This window comes from Ptychodera flava, chromosome 10 (assembly GCF_041260155.1).
Source record: "Ptychodera flava strain L36383 chromosome 10, AS_Pfla_20210202, whole genome shotgun sequence".
Lineage (NCBI taxonomy): Eukaryota > Metazoa > Hemichordata > Enteropneusta > Ptychoderidae > Ptychodera > Ptychodera flava.
In genome coordinates this window covers 2031963-2050946 of record NC_091937.1, presented here as the reverse complement: position 1 = coordinate 2050946, position 18984 = coordinate 2031963, and the positions used below count along the sequence as shown (strand labels likewise).

The following is an 18984-nucleotide window of genomic DNA, read 5'->3' as shown; positions in this document are numbered from 1 at the left end:
TGAGGTAATACTTGGGACAAGGTTGTTTTGGTAAGAGATAGTATTGTTTTGGAACAACTTTGTATTGGGTGACCTGGTTTTGGTGTGAAGTGTCTGGACCCCTGGGGAGCTAGCTGAATAGGTTTCTGTGTCTAACCCTAGTGTGTAACCCTGTCGGAAAACCTGCCCTCAGGGAGGGTGAGAGGTGTATAGGATGAGCAATTAAAGTCACACTGAGTTGGCAGGATACTGGAGAGGAAAAAACAGCCCAAAATCCACCAAGTTTGCAGGATAACAGCTAGCAATGCACATCTGGCTACCCCAAATTTAGGGCCAATTTTGACTGAGTTGGCAAGAAAAGGGTTAAATAGTTGTAACAGCAATCATTCTTGACAATATGACCACAGATTAGGTATATGATATTCTGCAGTATACTTAATTCTGATCAACCTAATGATCATACCATTTTCCAACTCAATATAGGGTTTGAATGATATCAAATCAGTTTTGCTGTATTCAACTAAATGTTCACATTATGTCATACCTAATGTAAATAGAAAGTTTTTATATTTATTTATATTATGTAAATAAATAAATAAATATAACAACTTAATTGTGATCAACCTAATGATCATACCATTTTCCAACTCAATATAGGGTTTGAATGATGTCAAATCAGTTTTGCTGTATTCAACTAAATGTTCACGTTATGTCATACCTACTGTAAATAGAAAGTTGTTATATTTATTTATTTATATTATGGAAATAAATAAATAAATATAACAACTGATCAACCTAATGATCATACTATTTTCCAACTAAATATAGGGTTTGAATGATATCAAATCAGTTTTGCTGTATTCAACTAAATGTTCACATTATGTAACACCTACTGTAAATAGAAAGTTGTTATACCGGTATTACCAATCATCACCTAATCTTCTGCTCATAGTCTGTCAAATGTCAAGGCACAAGCTGTGTGTCTATTAACCTCTTTGACATGTTTTGTAGCATACAAGGCAACAGTACTTATGTATCCCAGTCACACCATTCAATCTGAAGAAAGTCTCCCCCTAAATTTCAAACCACACTTTGTGTATGGAAATTGTGAAGTATCAATCAATGATACAAATCAAGGGTCACATTGCAAATTGTCAGGGTGGATTAGCTAATTACTACAAATGAACCGTTCAATTTGAATTCCAAATGGTTATCATTCTCTAAGTGTGTGAAAGTTTTGATTTCACAAAACAAGATGGTGTAAACTGAATGTTTTGTGCTTGTTTTAGAATGACTTCCCACAATCTGAAGACGTTGACAATCCTAGTTGACTCTATTCCCAATGCACATTTTGACCCCACAATAGAGTAACCATACACTAACACAGAGTTGTTTCATTGATTTTACAGGAAGATGGAGACCATAATATGTCAGAGTTTGAATTGAAGGATGTCACTAGAGCTGGCTTAGAAAAAGCAGATCCATCTCACTTTGAACTTTTAAAAGTTCTTGGCCAGGGGTCATTTGGAAAGGTAAGAGATCTAGTCTAATTTTCCCCTCCTGTCTGTACCTGCATATATACACACATGGGCGTTCACATATACACACAAATTTAATGATTCATCTTTTAGGTTGTTGGGCTTGTCTGCTTCAAATACATAGTATATCATTGAAGTCCTTATTAAAATCATCAATGTATAAGTTTGAAATGTCTCTGTGATGTTATAATATTATCTTAAAATGATTTATTTGTTCTTTAAAGAATCCATGGCTATATTTTCTTGACGTAAGAAAATATTTACATTTTGTGAAGATTAAACCACATTTAATTAGATATTCAGTGCCCTACTCACAGAGTGGAATGGCAGGAATTAAAGTGTAATGAGAGAATCCCCACATCAGAGGAGACCTGTCAAAGCTTGCAATAAATGAAAACTGACAACATAAAGAAACAAGTTTGAAGAAAAAGGACTTTTATATGGATGACAATTTACTTAGAGTAAGGAATCAGACTTTCTGATGAACTCTTTTTACAAGTATTCGTGTCTGTCAATACATTGAGTGATGGTACTTTAATACTGATTTCCGATTTGAATTATGAAAAGGTTAACAAGACTTGATTTGTACATAAAATGAATAGATGAAAAGCATGTAAGTTGTCTCCCAGTGACCACTCAAAAAGCCATTACAAAGATTTCAGCTATGCTGTCAGTGAAAGATTTCACTTTCTTTAGCTTTAGCTGTCACAGATGTACGGTATCACTCAATTTCTTGTACTAAATAGAACAATATACGATAGTTTGTCAATGTGATCCAAAGAACAATGTTCATTGTGTAGAGTTCTGTTTCAGGTGCTGTCTGCATAACCACAAAATCTAATTTGCTTATTTCTGCAACATAATTTAGCCCATAATGGTATATGACATGCAAATAAGCCTTGATAATCATAAGCAATTAAATATTTTGTATCTCAGAAAAACCAAGTTGAACTCAGACAGGACTACAATACATTATTCAGTTTCAAATTTTAATCTTTGTATACCACACACTGTACATACATGCAGATGTACCGGTACACACACACTTGTGTACATATATACGTACATGTATATATGGATGTACCGGTACATGCATATATTTTAATATAATATCATGTATGTATATATGCATTTATGTAGTATGTACATAATCGACATTTCTTATCATTCTTGTTGTGGTATGTTTTTCTGCCATCTTGTGGTGAGCTACGGTACATCTTTGTATGAGACTCTATTATAAGCAAACCAAGATTCATGATTTTATACATTCATGTAAAAGCTTCTTGCCAAGAAGTATGCTTTTACATGAATGTATAAAACCATGAAAATTTACATGTACATGTATGTGGTTTGTAAATGCTTTATTTTTTTCTAGCATGATGTCTGATTGATTTGAATGTGTCAGTCAGTAAAACTTACATTGCAGACATGAATAAAGGACATGAATACTATGCTGATTGAAAATCCTATCAGGCAATGCAGACAATTTACAAAAAATGCTTTGTTTCCATGACAATGAGTAATAATACTTCATTTACATTTGTGACAATGGGACATTACATAATTTTGAATATAATGTTAACACACCTTAGTTACCTGGTTGGCAATGGTTAATGAATCAAGCAGTTTGATAAAGATAGTATTTGTGTGTGATATGAAGTAATGCATTATGTAGTCATTGAAGCGATTATTGCTAGAGTCAGATAGTCTGTACACAGTAATGGTTAATGTAGCATAGTCTGGATAGCTTGGATTCCATGGAGACTTCACTGTTTTCAAATGAAATACGTCATTCATCTAAAGTGGAATAAATCACATCAAAGAAAAGTACAGACAGTTAACTTGTCGACCATCTGTCAAAGAACTACCTTGTAAAGGTAGAATACGCCTCGGGGACAGATGTTCAAACTCTCAAATCTATAATAGTTTGCTGCATTTGGTGTTTTTGAACAAATTTGGAAGCTTGTCGTGTAGATGAAATTTTCACAGTCTTGTTTTTGAGAAAATTTGAAATCAGATTTTTCCAGATACAGTTGCAGTCATTTGAATTGCAAACATTGGTAAGTTTTAGGCGATTTTTTCTCTAATCTAAAATTTGCACAATGACCTGTGATTCTTATCATTGATTTTAAAAATAGAATGGTTTGAAGTTTCCTTGAAGAAATTTTTAAGAAATAGTTAAATGTATTTCTGCGTTGAATCACCTTGTACAGTAAAGCTTTCAAAGCTTTCATCATTGCCAAGCAAGATAACTGTCATCAGTTATGACAGTTACTTTAATCTGTGTGCACATCTATTTTTGGTTTGTTCAAAATAATATCAGGCCAAGGGCCAACTTTTTAATTAAATGGTGTCCTTGTAACATTGAGCTCCTTGAAGTCAAAATGGTTTGCCGTGATAAGAACATTTAATTCTGTTTGTGTTGTATCAGTGTGTTCTGGTTTCATTTAAAGCCCCAATAGCTGCGAATGCGTGATAAACCAATCTCAAAATATCCCAGTTTTCCAAGAGTTTTCTTTGAATAAGACCCATTAAAGACTAAAACAATGTATAACACTGTCATATGTGTCGAAAATTGCATGTAAATTCAAATGTTTTAACACCATTTTTGATTTTTCCGTCATTTTTAAAAACTGATCATATGACAGAGAAAATAAAGGTTACAACAATAAAATGTTGGCCAAGGTGTGTGGTGCATTCAAGTAAATGTCATCATCCTTATTTCTTTTATAATCACGATGTGTATGCGCAGGAAATACTGTGTTTTCGTACTTTTCCATGGGGCGCCATTTTATGGGTGCGGCACCTGTTTATTATTCAGCCTGTCAAAACATGTAGCCATGGTCCAAATCAGCAAGCGGTGATACTTCTACACACGTCCTTTAATTAGCACATTTACATGAACTAACTTTAGTTTGAAAATAAAATCATGGAAATAATGCATAAAATTCACAGCTATTGGGGCTTTTAGAAACCTGAGTTTAGCCCTATAAAGTCTGTCTGGATTGGATGATTTACTGTGAAACTGTTGTATTATACTTAACTCAAGAAGAATGTTAATGTTTGTAACAAACATTTTGTATTTTTTCAACAACCAAGAAGATGATCATCAGATAATAATAGAGTTACTGACAAAGTTTTAAAGTTGAGCATACACCGTAGCATGCATGTGTGACATCGCATAGAATTCACAGGACAGCTAGTAGAGCTGTAACTTTCAATAATATTGACGGTAGTCTTGATCAAGAAAACAATCACATTGTCATAGTCTTCTCCCTAATGTACAATGAAATGTGGAATATACATGTACCCGGTATCTATGCATTTTCAATTAATTGTATATGATATACAATGGTATAGCTGACAAATAATTTTTTGTCCAGACTTAATTCAAATGTCAACAATAACACCAGAGACTGAGCTCAAGACCTACATATTGTACATTTATTCTGTGATCTGTAATAAACTCATACTCCAATGCATCACAAGATCTTGTAGATAAATTGACTCAGAGTTCTAAAATATCAAGAAAGGTGAAGCTACGGGTGTTGTTTCTCATTTTATGTACATGGAATCTACTGTCCGTGACATTTTAGTATTGGTTTGCACTTCATTGATGTGGAGTACAATGGTATGACCCCCTTTGATGAGGAGACTCATGAACTTGTAAAGTTTTTTGTTCTTTATGAGAATCTAGGACCTGGATAATTCACATTTATGACTGGATAGTAAAACCACACAGGCATGGTATATGATATAATTTATGCATTAAACCTCATCTATTATATGATGGAGGTCTTCTGTCCAATTATTTATCAGCACAACATTGTGTGCCAATATCTGTAGATGTGAGGTAACTGGAATAATATATTTAATGTAAAATGTTGACTAGACATAAGAATGTCAGTGTACCGGTACATTCTATTGCAATTGAATTGTTCCTGTTGAATTGATGATGAAAGCATACCAGCAGTGTTTGCATTATGGAGTCATTTGAAAGATCAATCTGTCAAAGTGATGTGTGATTCATCAATTATATTAAGACACTTTCCATTTATTACAAGATAAAAATTTCTCAAAAAATGTTGTAGCATTTATACAGAAGGTCAAGGAGACCCCATTAATGAAAGATACCATACCAGTAAGTACTATGAATGCACAGTACTGGTATAAGAGGAAATCAGACTATCTGATGTTTGAAAGGAAGCAACAGCTGTTGACTTTGTCGTTTGTTTATTTGTTATTTGTTTGTTGTTTTGTTTATTCCACCACATCAGTTAAGAACATGTTGTAATGTTACAGATACTTACCTCGGTCCAAGCTGTTTATCTACTGACAGATAATCTTTGAAATGGAATTAAAACTGATATAGCTTCCATCAGATAACAAGGAGAATTTCAGACTTTCATTTTATGTAGTCACGATACTATTATAGGAATAATCTTATACATCTGGGATGACAAGCTGAATTCAGTGTAATAAACACTGATTCAAAGTTGCGTTGCTGCCACATCGACATAACAGCGACACCGACGTAACTTTTGTAAAAGCAATCTGAACTCTAGGCATCGGCCTGGCTTTCAGACCGATTTTGTGCTGAAAGTGAGGGGGGTCTAGGGCTGACACAAAATCCGAGTTGGCCCAGATTTTCTTGTTGTGAATGCGTAATTCTGGCCTTGGTCCTAGATGATGGCCAAGTCTGATCACAGACCTATTTTTAGGTCTATGATTTGCTCACATTTACATTTACCCAAAGTTTTCTATCTAGTCTTTATCATCCCATGTAGTCAGAACGACATTTTCCCACCAAGTTTTCCTCCACAAATGAGACCATGTCACATGATTCATAGTGTTAGTACAACCGAGAGACACACATGGTAACATATAGGTCATTAAAAACACCATGTACTGAATATTTCTCCACTGCAGACATATCTGATTCTGGCCTATATGCCCAGCCTGTATGCTCAGTAAAGATATGTTAAAGTTGTCTCCAATGGTTAAATAGTCGTTGGCCGCCATGTTAGCCATTCTTTTGCATAAAACATGTACAAAAAGCATGAACAGTACTAACATCATAATGTTATCCAAGTTGCCAATTTGAACTTTGAAATGTCAGAGGTCACATAGAGCTAAAGCTAGCCCTGCTTATTTTTTTGGAATATTGCAGGGGCTAGATTAATTTCAGATGGACTCTCTATCCCTGGTAATAAATTGCATTTATTATACACCCATGCCCATATCGCTTCATCCTAATGATGTTTACCATAAAATATCACCGTGATATTTCACGGTAAACGTCATCAGTTTTGGAGTGTTCCCAAACTACATTTGCAATTTGATGGTAAACAACGTAAACAAACAAAATGGCTGCTGCTTTCTGCCTTCAAAGCGATGTCACTGACGTAAATGTTTGAAGGGCTTTGAGGGACACGGATGTTTCATGTTGCTAAATACAGAGATAACATGTTGAGTCTTGTAATGTTTTCCCATGGATTTTTCTCTTGAAGTTCTTTATTTTCAGACAAGCACACATTCTTCCATTCGCACGGCATGGTCTACCTCTGAACAGGTAGCAAGGGTGTGGTGTGACTGTGATGTCGCGTGCGTGACGCCTGTTAACATAGTAGCTCTCAGTGTAAACAAACAATATTGCTACCCCTCTCTGTGCCATAGGACGATCAAACGCAATCGAAATCAGGAGATATTCAAAGCAAAGGATAGCATTACAATTGTAATTATTTTTATAGCATATTGTACCTTAAGTCATTCCCCTTTACAACAATGGATCCCCGTGTCTTTCTTCTCCAGGGGTTCATTGAGATGCATGTAAGGAGGAATCGCGATGTGGCACGTGATGTTGACTCCTTCGTATAGTTTATGAATGGAACCTGTTCACACAAATATTTTGATATTTATGCACAAGGCATAATGAAGTAAAGCCTCAAAATTTAATGTTTGTCATAAGTATTAGTAAAATTCTGGGCATGGGTATATGATAAAGTGGTTATTACCCAATATCGCCTGTTCCTTGTGTCGTATCAGCATTCGTGTCATTTGTGTTGCGTCACACACGAGACTTCCTCTTGTGTCTGATGCAGCACAAATGACACTCATGCTGATACGACACAAGGGACAGGTGATATTGGGTAATAACCTCTAAATATGTATTGTAGGTATTACGCTTGTCGTATCTTCCTGGACAATCTTGACTCATTCTCAATATTCAAATACAAAATTCAGTGATATCACCTGTTTATTCAGGATGAAGGATTTATAATAAGAACATATGAAAAACACAAAATCGATATTTTTAGCAGTTTGACTTCCTGAGGGAAGATTAATGGTGATTGCTTGCTACATGTTACAGTTCTTGTCATAAATTTTGAGTTCAGTGTCATTATACTACATATATTTCCTGTTGAGGGTAAAGTTGCAGGTGTACTGTGCACATTTACTTTGATTCTCTATATGAAATGCATAGTAATAGCATTTCTGTGTTTACCAAACCATGTCCATTATGACATCAACAGTATGACGACAGACATTTATCATAAAAGTACACCTAAATGACCTTACATCGTGTTTTGTCATTACACCATAATGTTTTCATTTTGCTTCAACCAACATACTTTGTACTGTGTTCATTCAATATGATTGCTAAGCTATCACATATACAGTTGTTTTGCTGGGTCGTGCATGTTATCCCTAAGCCCAATCACAGTGTGAGTTCAACCAAGCTGCATTCAAGTTGTGAAATAGTTCACGTTGAATTCAGTTCATTTACTTACCAGTTAGGGATGAATTTGACATTATGAAATGGCACAGTTGAAATGCAAATGATAAGATGATTCTTCATGGAAGTTGTGGAATCATACAAATTGGAATTTGATAAGGTTTCAAATAATAGACTGCTACAAAACATGAGATGCATTGTAGAGTCTTCATCACTCAGCTGACTGACCTCCTACACTGCTGTGCATTTGTAAGTCTGCAACCTGACTGCAGTGTCCCTCTCATGACCTCAGCACAGACTGAGTCTGTATACACATCAGTCTGGACAGTGACACAGTAAACACACAGTGACTGATAAACTGGTAAATAAACAAACACCTGTAGCTATCCTTAGAGTAGCAGTCTGCAGTCCCTTGGTCTTGCAGTAGTGCTTACTGACATAACTGTTCACAGTGACTGTAGTCCTTTGTTCTCATGTTATCATTTTGATCAGAGGTAAAACTGATAAATTACTTGCTGGTTGAACCAGTGTTGCCCATGCTTGTCTGTAGTGTTATGACGTTTGACATATCATACAACACCTACAACACAGTGTTGACTCAGTGCTGACACTGTTGACTTAGGATTGGTGTACCTAATGGAAAAATGACATGCTATCGGAAATTAACTTTCCATCACTGATATTACAGTTTGGTTAGTCAGTTTTTTGCTCCGCTGTCAGCGACGCGGAGCTTATCAAATAGGTTGATTTCCGTCGTCGTCCGTCGTCCGCGTCCGTCGTCGTCGTCGTCGTCGTCGTCCGTCAACAATTGCCTTCTCCTCTGAAACCGCAAGTCCAATTGCTTTGAAATTTTATATGCGGTTCACTTGGGGTGACCTCACTTAAGTTTGTTCAAATCGTGGTGAAATTTGCATATTGTATTTTTGGGGCATTTTTTGGTGTTTTTGGTAAAAAAATCTTCTTTTCTCAAACCGCTTGTCCGATTGCTTTGAAATTTAATATGCAGTTTACTTATGGTGACTTCAGTCAGATTTCTTCAAATCGTGGTGAAATTTGCATATTTGTATTTTAAGGCAATTTTTGTCATTTTTGGTAAAAAAATCTTTAAAAATCTTCTTCTTCAAACTACCGGTCAGATAGCTTTGAAATTTGGTACATATGTCCCTAGGGATGATCTATTTAAGATTTGTTCAAATTGTGAAGAAATATGCAAATTTGCATTTTTAAGGCAATTTTTGCCATTTTTGGTCAAAAAATGTATTTCTCAAAAAGTACTGGTCTGATAGTTTTGAAATTTGGTATACAGGTTTCTATAGATGCACTTAGTAATATATATTGAATTTCTGATGAAATCTGTAATTTTGTATTTTTGGGCAATTTTTGCCATTTTTGGTCAAAAAATGTGTATTGCCAAAACTACTCATCTGATAGCTTTGAAATTTGGTATAGAGGTTCCTACACATGAACTAAATGATATGTATGAAATTATGATGAAATCTGAATTGATGAAATCTGCAATTTTGTATTTTTGGGGCAATTTTTGCCATTTTTGGTCAAAAAATGTGTATTTCCAAAAGTACTCATCTGATAGCTTTGCAATTAGTATACAGGTTCCTACAGATCACCTTAATGATATTGTAGAAATTATGATGAAATCTGCGATTTTGTAATTTTGGGGCAATTTTTGCTATTTTGGTCAAAAAACGTGTTTCTCAAAAGTACTGGTCTGATAGCTTTGAAATTTGGTATACAGGTTCCTACAGATGAGCTAAGTAATATATATTTAATTTCTCCTGAAATCTGTAATTTTGTATTTTTGGGGCAATTTTTGCAATTTTAGGTCAAAAAATGTGTATTTCAACAACTGCTCATCTGATAGCTTTGAAATTTGGTATACAGGTTTCCATAGATGAACTACATGATATTTATTGAAATAATGATGAAATCTGCAATTTTGAATTTTGTGGCAATTTTTCCCATTTTTGGTCAAAATATGTGTTTCTCAAAAAGTACTGGTCTAACAGCTTTGAAATTTGGTATACAGGTTTCTATAGATGAACTCAATTTGATCTTTTGAAATTATGATGAAATCTGCAATTTTATTTTGGGGGGCAATTGTTGCCATTTTGGTCAGAAAATTTTATTCTCAAAACACTACTCATCAGATAGCTTTGGTTGACATGTTCCTAGGGATGATCCGATGTGATATATTCAAAGTATGATGAAATCTTCAATTGTGTATTTTTGCAGCTTATTTTAGCCACTTTTTTCTGGCCACTGCATTGAGCTATCAAAGATTTCCTCCTTCTTCATCAACATGTGTCAAAAATAGTTATTCTCTACATAAACACAGCGGAGCTATATCGGCCGCTAGGTCGCTTGTTTTTAATCAATGTCAACTGTAATATTTCATTGTCACTTTCATACTTATCCAAAACACAATTCAGACTTGTCACAAATAAAATGACATATACAAGAACTCTATTCCTGTCACTTCTCTTCTTGAAAGCACCTGTCTGGTATTGTACAGGTAATTGTAAAAGGTTCTTAGTTGAAGCTGCTGACACTAAGAATTCATTGCTAATCAGAGAATGTATACAAACCATATGTACATGCACAGTGTGTGGGGGACTGTGGTACATGAATGTGTTGGGTTATTGTGGCCAGGAAATACATTGTGATATGAGTTCTATTCTTGTTATATGACCACTCATTTACAGGATTATCAATAGACAAAAACTTTAGATCTGGTATTAAGAGGAAGTGATATCTAACTATAGATGAAGACTAGTTGATAAGATTCTATCATAGCTATATCCGGTCATGAAGTGTTCAGTAAAGCTTTCTCCACCCTGTTTGTAAACATTACATTTTACTTTGAATTTATTTTGTCATTAGCTGAGTAGAACTATGACATCATCATGTGCTGTAGTCAGGAGGCAACACAGTAGTGTTTACAATACACTCCAAATGCTCAGTCATAATGAGTCTTGGTATTTATGGTTCATCATCTGTAAATTGGATTTGATAGTGTTTTATGGAATATCAACGTGGTATTTGATCTTGCTAATATTACCAAATCAGATCAGTTAATCAGAGATACAAGGTGTGTGTCATCTTAGTTTGGAAGTATGTATTCCATGATTGATTGAAAAGAAAATACTCACAGATACATGTATATATACAGGACATTCACATGTTACTGCACGACAGGTATAAACTTTTGAAATTTAAATATCAATTTGGCTTTCAGAGATAATGTCATAATTGTCATAACTTCATTAGAAATATACAGGAATATAGTATGTAATAGTAAAACTGAAAATTTAAAGATCTACAAAACTTCCCATTAAAGTAAGAGTGTAGCATTATACTGGTTGTGTTTTGTTGCATTGGATAGCAAAGATGGGAAGTTTTTAAAGTGTTAACAAAATAACATCTTCACTGGTGATTGAAGGGAAATTCCCTGATAAAAAACCAATGAGACCTGTGCCAATTGAGATAAAATGTTTTCAGATTGAACACATTGTTTTCATTCTGATCTAGTGGTGTTCCTTTGTACATATTGGTGCCAAATAGTCATAGGAATGCATGAAGCCTTTTTTCCTGGCCAAAAGAAATTCCTACAATGTTTTTCAAACAAAATTATCCAAAAAAGTAGAACCAGTGCAAATTTGTGTCATAATTATTGCTTATCATATATAACAAAATACTTTTCATAATTTATTTTGATAGTACTGTATGATGTGTCTTGTGTTATCGTGTTCACTCTGATGACAGAATAAGAAGGATAAGTTATTCATGAAGCATGACAGTATTCAGAGATGACATTTACTAATAAAAATTTAATAAATATCTTCAAAATTACATTTACTGGCTTAAAAAGAATTTGTAATCATTTCAAATTTTAGAAGGTATGGTTAATCAAGTGAAGCATGGCTTGTAAATTCTCCCAGTTTGCATTATTTTCTTTGGAACGTCATATACATCTGTATGATTGCCTGAATTAACTCCTTGTTCATGTCCTTTGACTTTCCAAGGAGAACATCAAAGATCTATCTATAAGGTATCACCTTAATTGTTGTCTATGTCATATAAATCAGTTAGGGTAACCGCAGTCTCAATCTCCTCCCTTATAGGCAAATCATAACTTTCCGATATCATAAATATTTTCCACAGTTATGTGTAATAAGTGAGTAAGATTTGATCTGTCCAAAAAGTACTGAGGTTTTTGTGCCTGTGTTGTTTCCACATGTTTATTGGAACCATGTAGATAAGTTTTTACTTCTTAATGAGTACCAGTAACTGTATACCAAAATTGTTTTGAAGAATCTGTCTGTTTACTGTTGAATAGGTCAGATAAAGTCACTTGATAAAAGGATATTAGGCCATGTAAGGTTAAAAGTTAAATAACGTTCATGAAAGTTCATAGAAAAGAAGAAAAAATACCCCATGGAGCAATGTTTTAATATTTATCAATTACAACTTTGGAGTTATCAAAAGCAATGATCTTGATACAAATCAAATCATTGATACATCATTTAATTCTTTCTGATTCTGATCTTCACAATACAGAGTGTACAATGAGCAGCAATTAAAGATAATTTGAGGAGACAATATTAGAGATTGAGGTTTAGTGAGTTGAATCAAAATCAAAAGAATAGGTTTGAAAACATTGAATTCTAAGAAAGTCTGAATTCGTTTTAGCTACTATAGACTATAGTCTATAGAAGCTATTGGATGGGTATCCGTCCGGCGTCCGTCGTCAGTCTGTATGTATGTATGTATGTATGTCCGTTTGTGAGGCGTCCGTCCACTCAAATATCTTGAGAACCGCAGTACTTACTGATTTGATATTTGTTGTGTAGATAAAAAGTATGATTTTGAGAAACTATTTTTTTTAATTTTTTGATATTGTTGAAAATTGGCAAATTAATGCCAAAAAAGGTGTTTTTGGTAAAAAATCATCTTCTTCATAACCGCTGGTCAGACAGCTTTGATATTTGGTATACAGGTCCCTAGGGATAACCCAACTTAGATTTGTTCAAATTATGATGAAATATGCAAATGTGTATTTTTAAGGAATTTTTTTGTCATTTTTGGTCAAAGTTTGACTTACATTGTATGTAATTCTTGTACTGTATAAACCCTATCAATTCACCCAGAAAAAAATAATTAATATGATTTTAAATAATTGAATTAATAAGGAAATCATCAAAGCCAAAATAATTTTAGTGTGGAATTATCAGAAAGTTCAATTTTTTTATGACAGTTCATAGTGAATTGAGGATTAAAACATGTAAAGGCAACTCTCCTGAATCCCAACTTTGATATATTCTGAACCACCATTTATGTTATCTAAAAGAAATTGCTCATAATAGTTTGTCATGATAGGGTGGTCAAATAAATAGAGATAGAGAAAGTTCTAATTTCCATTTATGGTTGACTTGGTAAGGATAAAATAAGATTACTTTTTGAGGAAAAAAATAGAGTGGTCAATTAAAAGAGTGGTCAAAGTGATAGGGTTTTTATGGTAAAGCTGGGCTGTAAGATTCCTCATGTGCTATTTATAGCAATTATGCAATCTGTGTAAACAGTGCAATGAAAGTGTAACATGATTCCTTATAATGCTTTTGATGACCTTGAACTTCTTAAGTTTCAAACATTTGTCTCTTCAGTGTGCTTTCTCTGAGTACGTACAGTCTCAACTTATTCAACAGAACTTACATACAATGTTAACTTGAAAGTTAAAATGTGCTTGGTTAATAGGATGAAAATACTGATATTAAAAGATAACCAGCTCAAGATTCTTTATAACCTGACAGATATGCTGTTTTATTATGACGTATATCTTGATTTAAACAAGTCTTGTTTACTTTAATTAGAATGTAATTAACTCTCGTTTATTTGCTATCATAGACTAATATAATCTGATGAAATATGCAAATCTGTATTTTTACGGAATTTTTTTTCCATTTTTGGTCAGGCCATCCTGAAATGAGCTATCAAAGATATCCACCTTCTTCATCAATACATGTGTCACAAAAGGTTATTCTCTACATAACACAGCAGAGCTCTGTCAACTGTTGAGTCGCTTGTTTTTTCAAAACCGCTGGTCAGACAGCTTTAATATTGGTTTTTACATGTCCCTAGGATGACCTTAGTGAGATAATTTCATACAGTCAGGAAATACTTAATTTTGTATCCATGTCTATAGTAGCTTCAGGGACTTTGGCCCTATGTTTACACTCTCTGCACATCAATTCAAGGATGTTCATTACTACTATCATTACCATGGTAACAGACAAGTCCTGCGCATTTTGCATCTCACAGATGACATAACAGGTAACTCAAGCATGAACACACTAGAATACAAGTATGCAAGATTTATCAAGTCACTTAGTAAAGTACCGTATACTGTGTAAGTTACATGTATGCATAGAAAACACACATTCACAGATGAGCAAAGATAGACATATAAGTTAAATTCAAAGAGATTTGTACAAATGTCTCTGGCATTAAAATGATAATGCACACTTCATATGAACTCTCAAACTTCAAATTAGTCAGAGTTATGCTATGATACCTGTCTGAAAGCTGAAACATTACATGTCTCAGACTTTTTGACTTATGTTGGTCAACACACAACAACAACAAATTACTAATATTCACAGTTCGTTTAACCAATCTAATGATGTTATTCGATCTAACAAAGTTCCTCCAATACTTTTAATCATAAAAAACAAATATTTATAAGACAATAGTGTAAGTTATGAATCTCAATAAATTTGAATTTGTCTTCAATAAAATCTGCAGTAATGCATTGAACACTGATCACTGTCACTGGAACTGGTGAGTGTTGCCATGAAAACAACAATCAATTTGTGAAGTGTGTTGCAAGGTTTGGATTTCATGCCATACTGACCAGAGATCAACAGTCATTTCCTGCTATATGCTGATGAGAGCCACAGCACTATGCATGTGTTAAAGAAATTTCTAAATAATGATGCTATGGCATGGCATTGGTTATGTCAAGGAAAATTTGCCAGTTTTAATCAGATTCGTAAGAAAGAACTTTGTACGGTATATCTGCTGCTTTTAGAAATGTGGATGTGTATTACCCGATATGTCAACAGACTTGAAAGAAGCTGTTTGTCACATCTCTCTCTCTCTCTCTCTCTCTCTCTCTCTCTCTCTCTCTCTCTCTCTCTCTCATGTGAGATGAATTCTCTTCTGTCAAGATTAATCTGTGTTTATGTATCAAAGGGATAAAAAGGAATGCACCATGTCAAAGCTAATTTTTATGGTGAGAGAAAATATTGATAATGATATTGCAAGGGTGTTATAAAATTTTTATGCATTTGATGCCTTCAGACAAGAAATAGGTCAAATATATGTAGAATGTACAGCAGGGTTAGGTCAAATATATGTAGAATGTACAGCAGGGTTAGGTCAAATATATGTAGAATGTACAGCAGGGTTAGGTCAAATATATGTAGAATGTACAGCAGGGTTAGGTCAAATATATGTAGAATGTACAGCAGGGTTAGGTCAAATATATGTAGAATGTACAGCAGGGTTAGGTCAAATATATGTAGAATGTACAGCAGGGTTAGGTCAAATATATGTAGAATGTACAGCAGGGTTAGGTCAAATATATGTAGAATGTACCGTACAGCAGGGTTAGGTCAAATATATGTAGAATGTACTGTACAGCAGGGTTAGGTCAAATATATGTAGAATGTACAGCAGGGTTAGGTCAAATATATGTAGAATGTACAGCAGGGTTAGGTCAATATGTAGAATGTACCGTACAGCAGGGTTAGGTCAAATATATGTAGAATGTACAGCAGGGTTAGGTCAAATATATGTAGAATGTACAGCAGGGTTAGGTCAAATATATGTAGAATGTACTGTACAGCAGGGTTAGGTCAAATATATGTAGAATGTACTGTACAGCAGGGTTAGGTCAAATATATGTAGAATGTACTGTACAGCAGGGTTAGGTCAAATATATGTAGAATGTACAGCAGGGTTAGGTCAAATATATGTAGAATGTACCGTACAGCAGGGTAGGTCAAATATATGTAGAATGTACAGCAGGGTTAGGTCAAATATATGTAGAATGTACAGCAGGGTTAGGTCAAATATATGTAGAATGTACAGCAGGGTTAGGTCAAATATATGTAGAATGTACAGCAGGGTTAGGTCAAATATATGTAGAATGTACAGCAGGGTTAGGTCAAATATATGGTCATGCCATGTGAATGGTTATTCCATTCAGAGTTTGGGCAATAAAGAAAAACCACAATATTAAGAGTAAAATATGTGACCTTGACAGGAAAGTTGTAGTTTACAGGGTAATTGCCGGCAGATATCTTTCCCTGAAAGAGAATGAACTGATAGAGGATCACCACATGTATGGATTACATTATAAACTTGTATTATCCCTGATATATCACATATTGTACATGGTTGACTGGTGTTTCAAATTTCAACACCACATGTTTAATCCCCAGCTTACTGAGCAATACAATGGCCTTTGACCCCTGGGCTTAGGAAGTTTTTATTGAGAAACTGGATTTTGAGAATCAAAATATTGAATAACTACTACATGCACAAAGACAGTGATATGTACAATCATTTGAACATAATCAGTCAGGGTTTGATTGCTTTATGGCCTTTATTTTTCTTTCAAAACTCATAATAACAATAATATTGTTATTTCGTGATATATTCATGCTGATATAAATTATACCTATTTAATGATATTTGATACAGATGTAATTTTTTTTATACCAATCAAAGCTGAAGTATCACCAAATTCAACACAGTTTCTTTATAAGAATGTCTCAGCAGCAGGAAAGGAAACTGCCAATTGATTCATGGAGGGTCTGTTTTCTTTACCAAGAAATTAGTAACGTTGACCTATTGAGAGCCAAACTCATGATAAATGCAAGGTATTTTAAGATGTATGATGTTCTTACCAAGCCTGTACTTGATTTTTGTCTGACACCCAATACTTAAATTGGCTTAAAGTACAGAACTAATTTTAATAATGCATACAGAATAGATGAGTGTAAAAATTGCATTTTTCTCATGAATTAATCACATGAATAAAACCGTATATTTATACATTTTATAATTTGCTACAATCTACCTGTAATTGACTCTTTTTAGTAGAGAAGTATATAAAGCATGTATAAATGGAGTTGATCACTGTCTTTGGTTTGATAACTAAAATAGATGCATGTACCACAGTTTGTAGGTAAAATATGACCTGCTTTAATTTGTCTGTGTGTGCAGTCAACAGTTTTTAGTGCATTAGTAAATATAGAGAATATTCCAAGATATGACCTATGCAATTAGTACCCTGAGGTTATATATAGTATGGAGTCGTGATTACATCTGTAATTTTGTGCAAAGCTGATGAGGTTTTCTTAGAAGCCATATCTAAACCATTCATTTGGCGTCCATCTCATGCTAGGATTCATTTGCAGAGACAGTCAGTTAATTCAGATATGACGGAACTACTGTGATGAGTTTACAGTATTTCATAACATCTCTGATATTGAAACACATCTCATCCACGTAATGACTGTTTATTGATACAACACTATATTCAGTGATGGAGATCTGTTTGGGATGACCAGAATTGTATAATCATGTCTATCACAAACTGTGTTGTTACAGTTATAGCACAAATTACATTACTGGTAAAGTCATGTAAACATATTTTACAACATTCATTATCTTTCATAAACCTAAAGTCAAATGGCATATACATGTACCCATTGACCCTCCTCATAGTACAAGTGACAAGTTCCAAATGTGCAGTAGAGAAGATATCAAATATCTGGTGGCAGAACATACATGTATAGTGCTGTGTGTTTAAACCTGTGTTTCAATAGAACTAAAACCTTCCAGTATCCACTTGAGTGCATGTATACAACTGCATGCACAGTAACAGAAAGAGATACTCTGTTGCAACCATGGTCAGTTCAAGTGTTATTAAATGTTTGTGTGGACAAAGTACCATGCAATTGCTATCAACATGATTTATATGTATTTATTCAATTTATCTTTGAATACAGGTATTTTGGTGTGGTAGTTCTTGCATGAAAAATGATTATTGTGCCTTCTTTTCATTGACACTCTATAGCACAATCTTTAGTGTGTCTGTGTTCCCTGAGCCTGTACTATACATGATATTCAAACTGTCAAAATGATATCAGAGTACATTTCATCACTTGATCAGTGCTAGTGTATGGAATAATGAAGTTGACAACACATACAGTCAGGATTACAAAATATATTGTTCCCGGTTGCTTAACTTAGCTGATGTACATGTATCTTTTTGTGTTTACTTTGTAGGTTTTCCTTGTTCGTAAAATCCGTGGCAATGATGCCTCTACTTTGTATGCAATGAAAGTTTTGAAGAAAGCCACTCTCAAAGGTAAAGAAATCAGAATTTTCCTCTTTTATTTGAAGTAGAATAATGATGTTTAGAATGGCAAAGAGACACGCTCTGTTCTTGAAAAAACACAGAACTGAATTGATTGCTATTGTGCTATTTCAGTCCACTGGCAATGTAGAGTTTGAAGTGAATTACTACAGATAATAAATTCCCACGGAATAAATTCCCAAAGATAGTAATATTGTTATAAGTATCATTACTCTATGTAGTGTAGTGACCTTTAGTTTTTCTGGAATTGACCTTCATCAAGTCAC

The 18984-nt window shown here is 34.1% G+C and overlaps 1 protein-coding gene across 1 annotated transcript in view; it reads left to right on the top strand.

The window, feature by feature from the left end:
• LOC139141723 (ribosomal protein S6 kinase 2 beta-like) overlaps positions 1-18984 on the top strand; it is a 63079-nt gene that overhangs the window by 26081 nt on the left and 18014 nt on the right. The window contains 2 exon segments of the mRNA XM_070711335.1: positions 1389-1511; positions 18628-18709. Coding sequence (XP_070567436.1) covers positions 1389-1511; positions 18628-18709 — 205 coding nt within the window.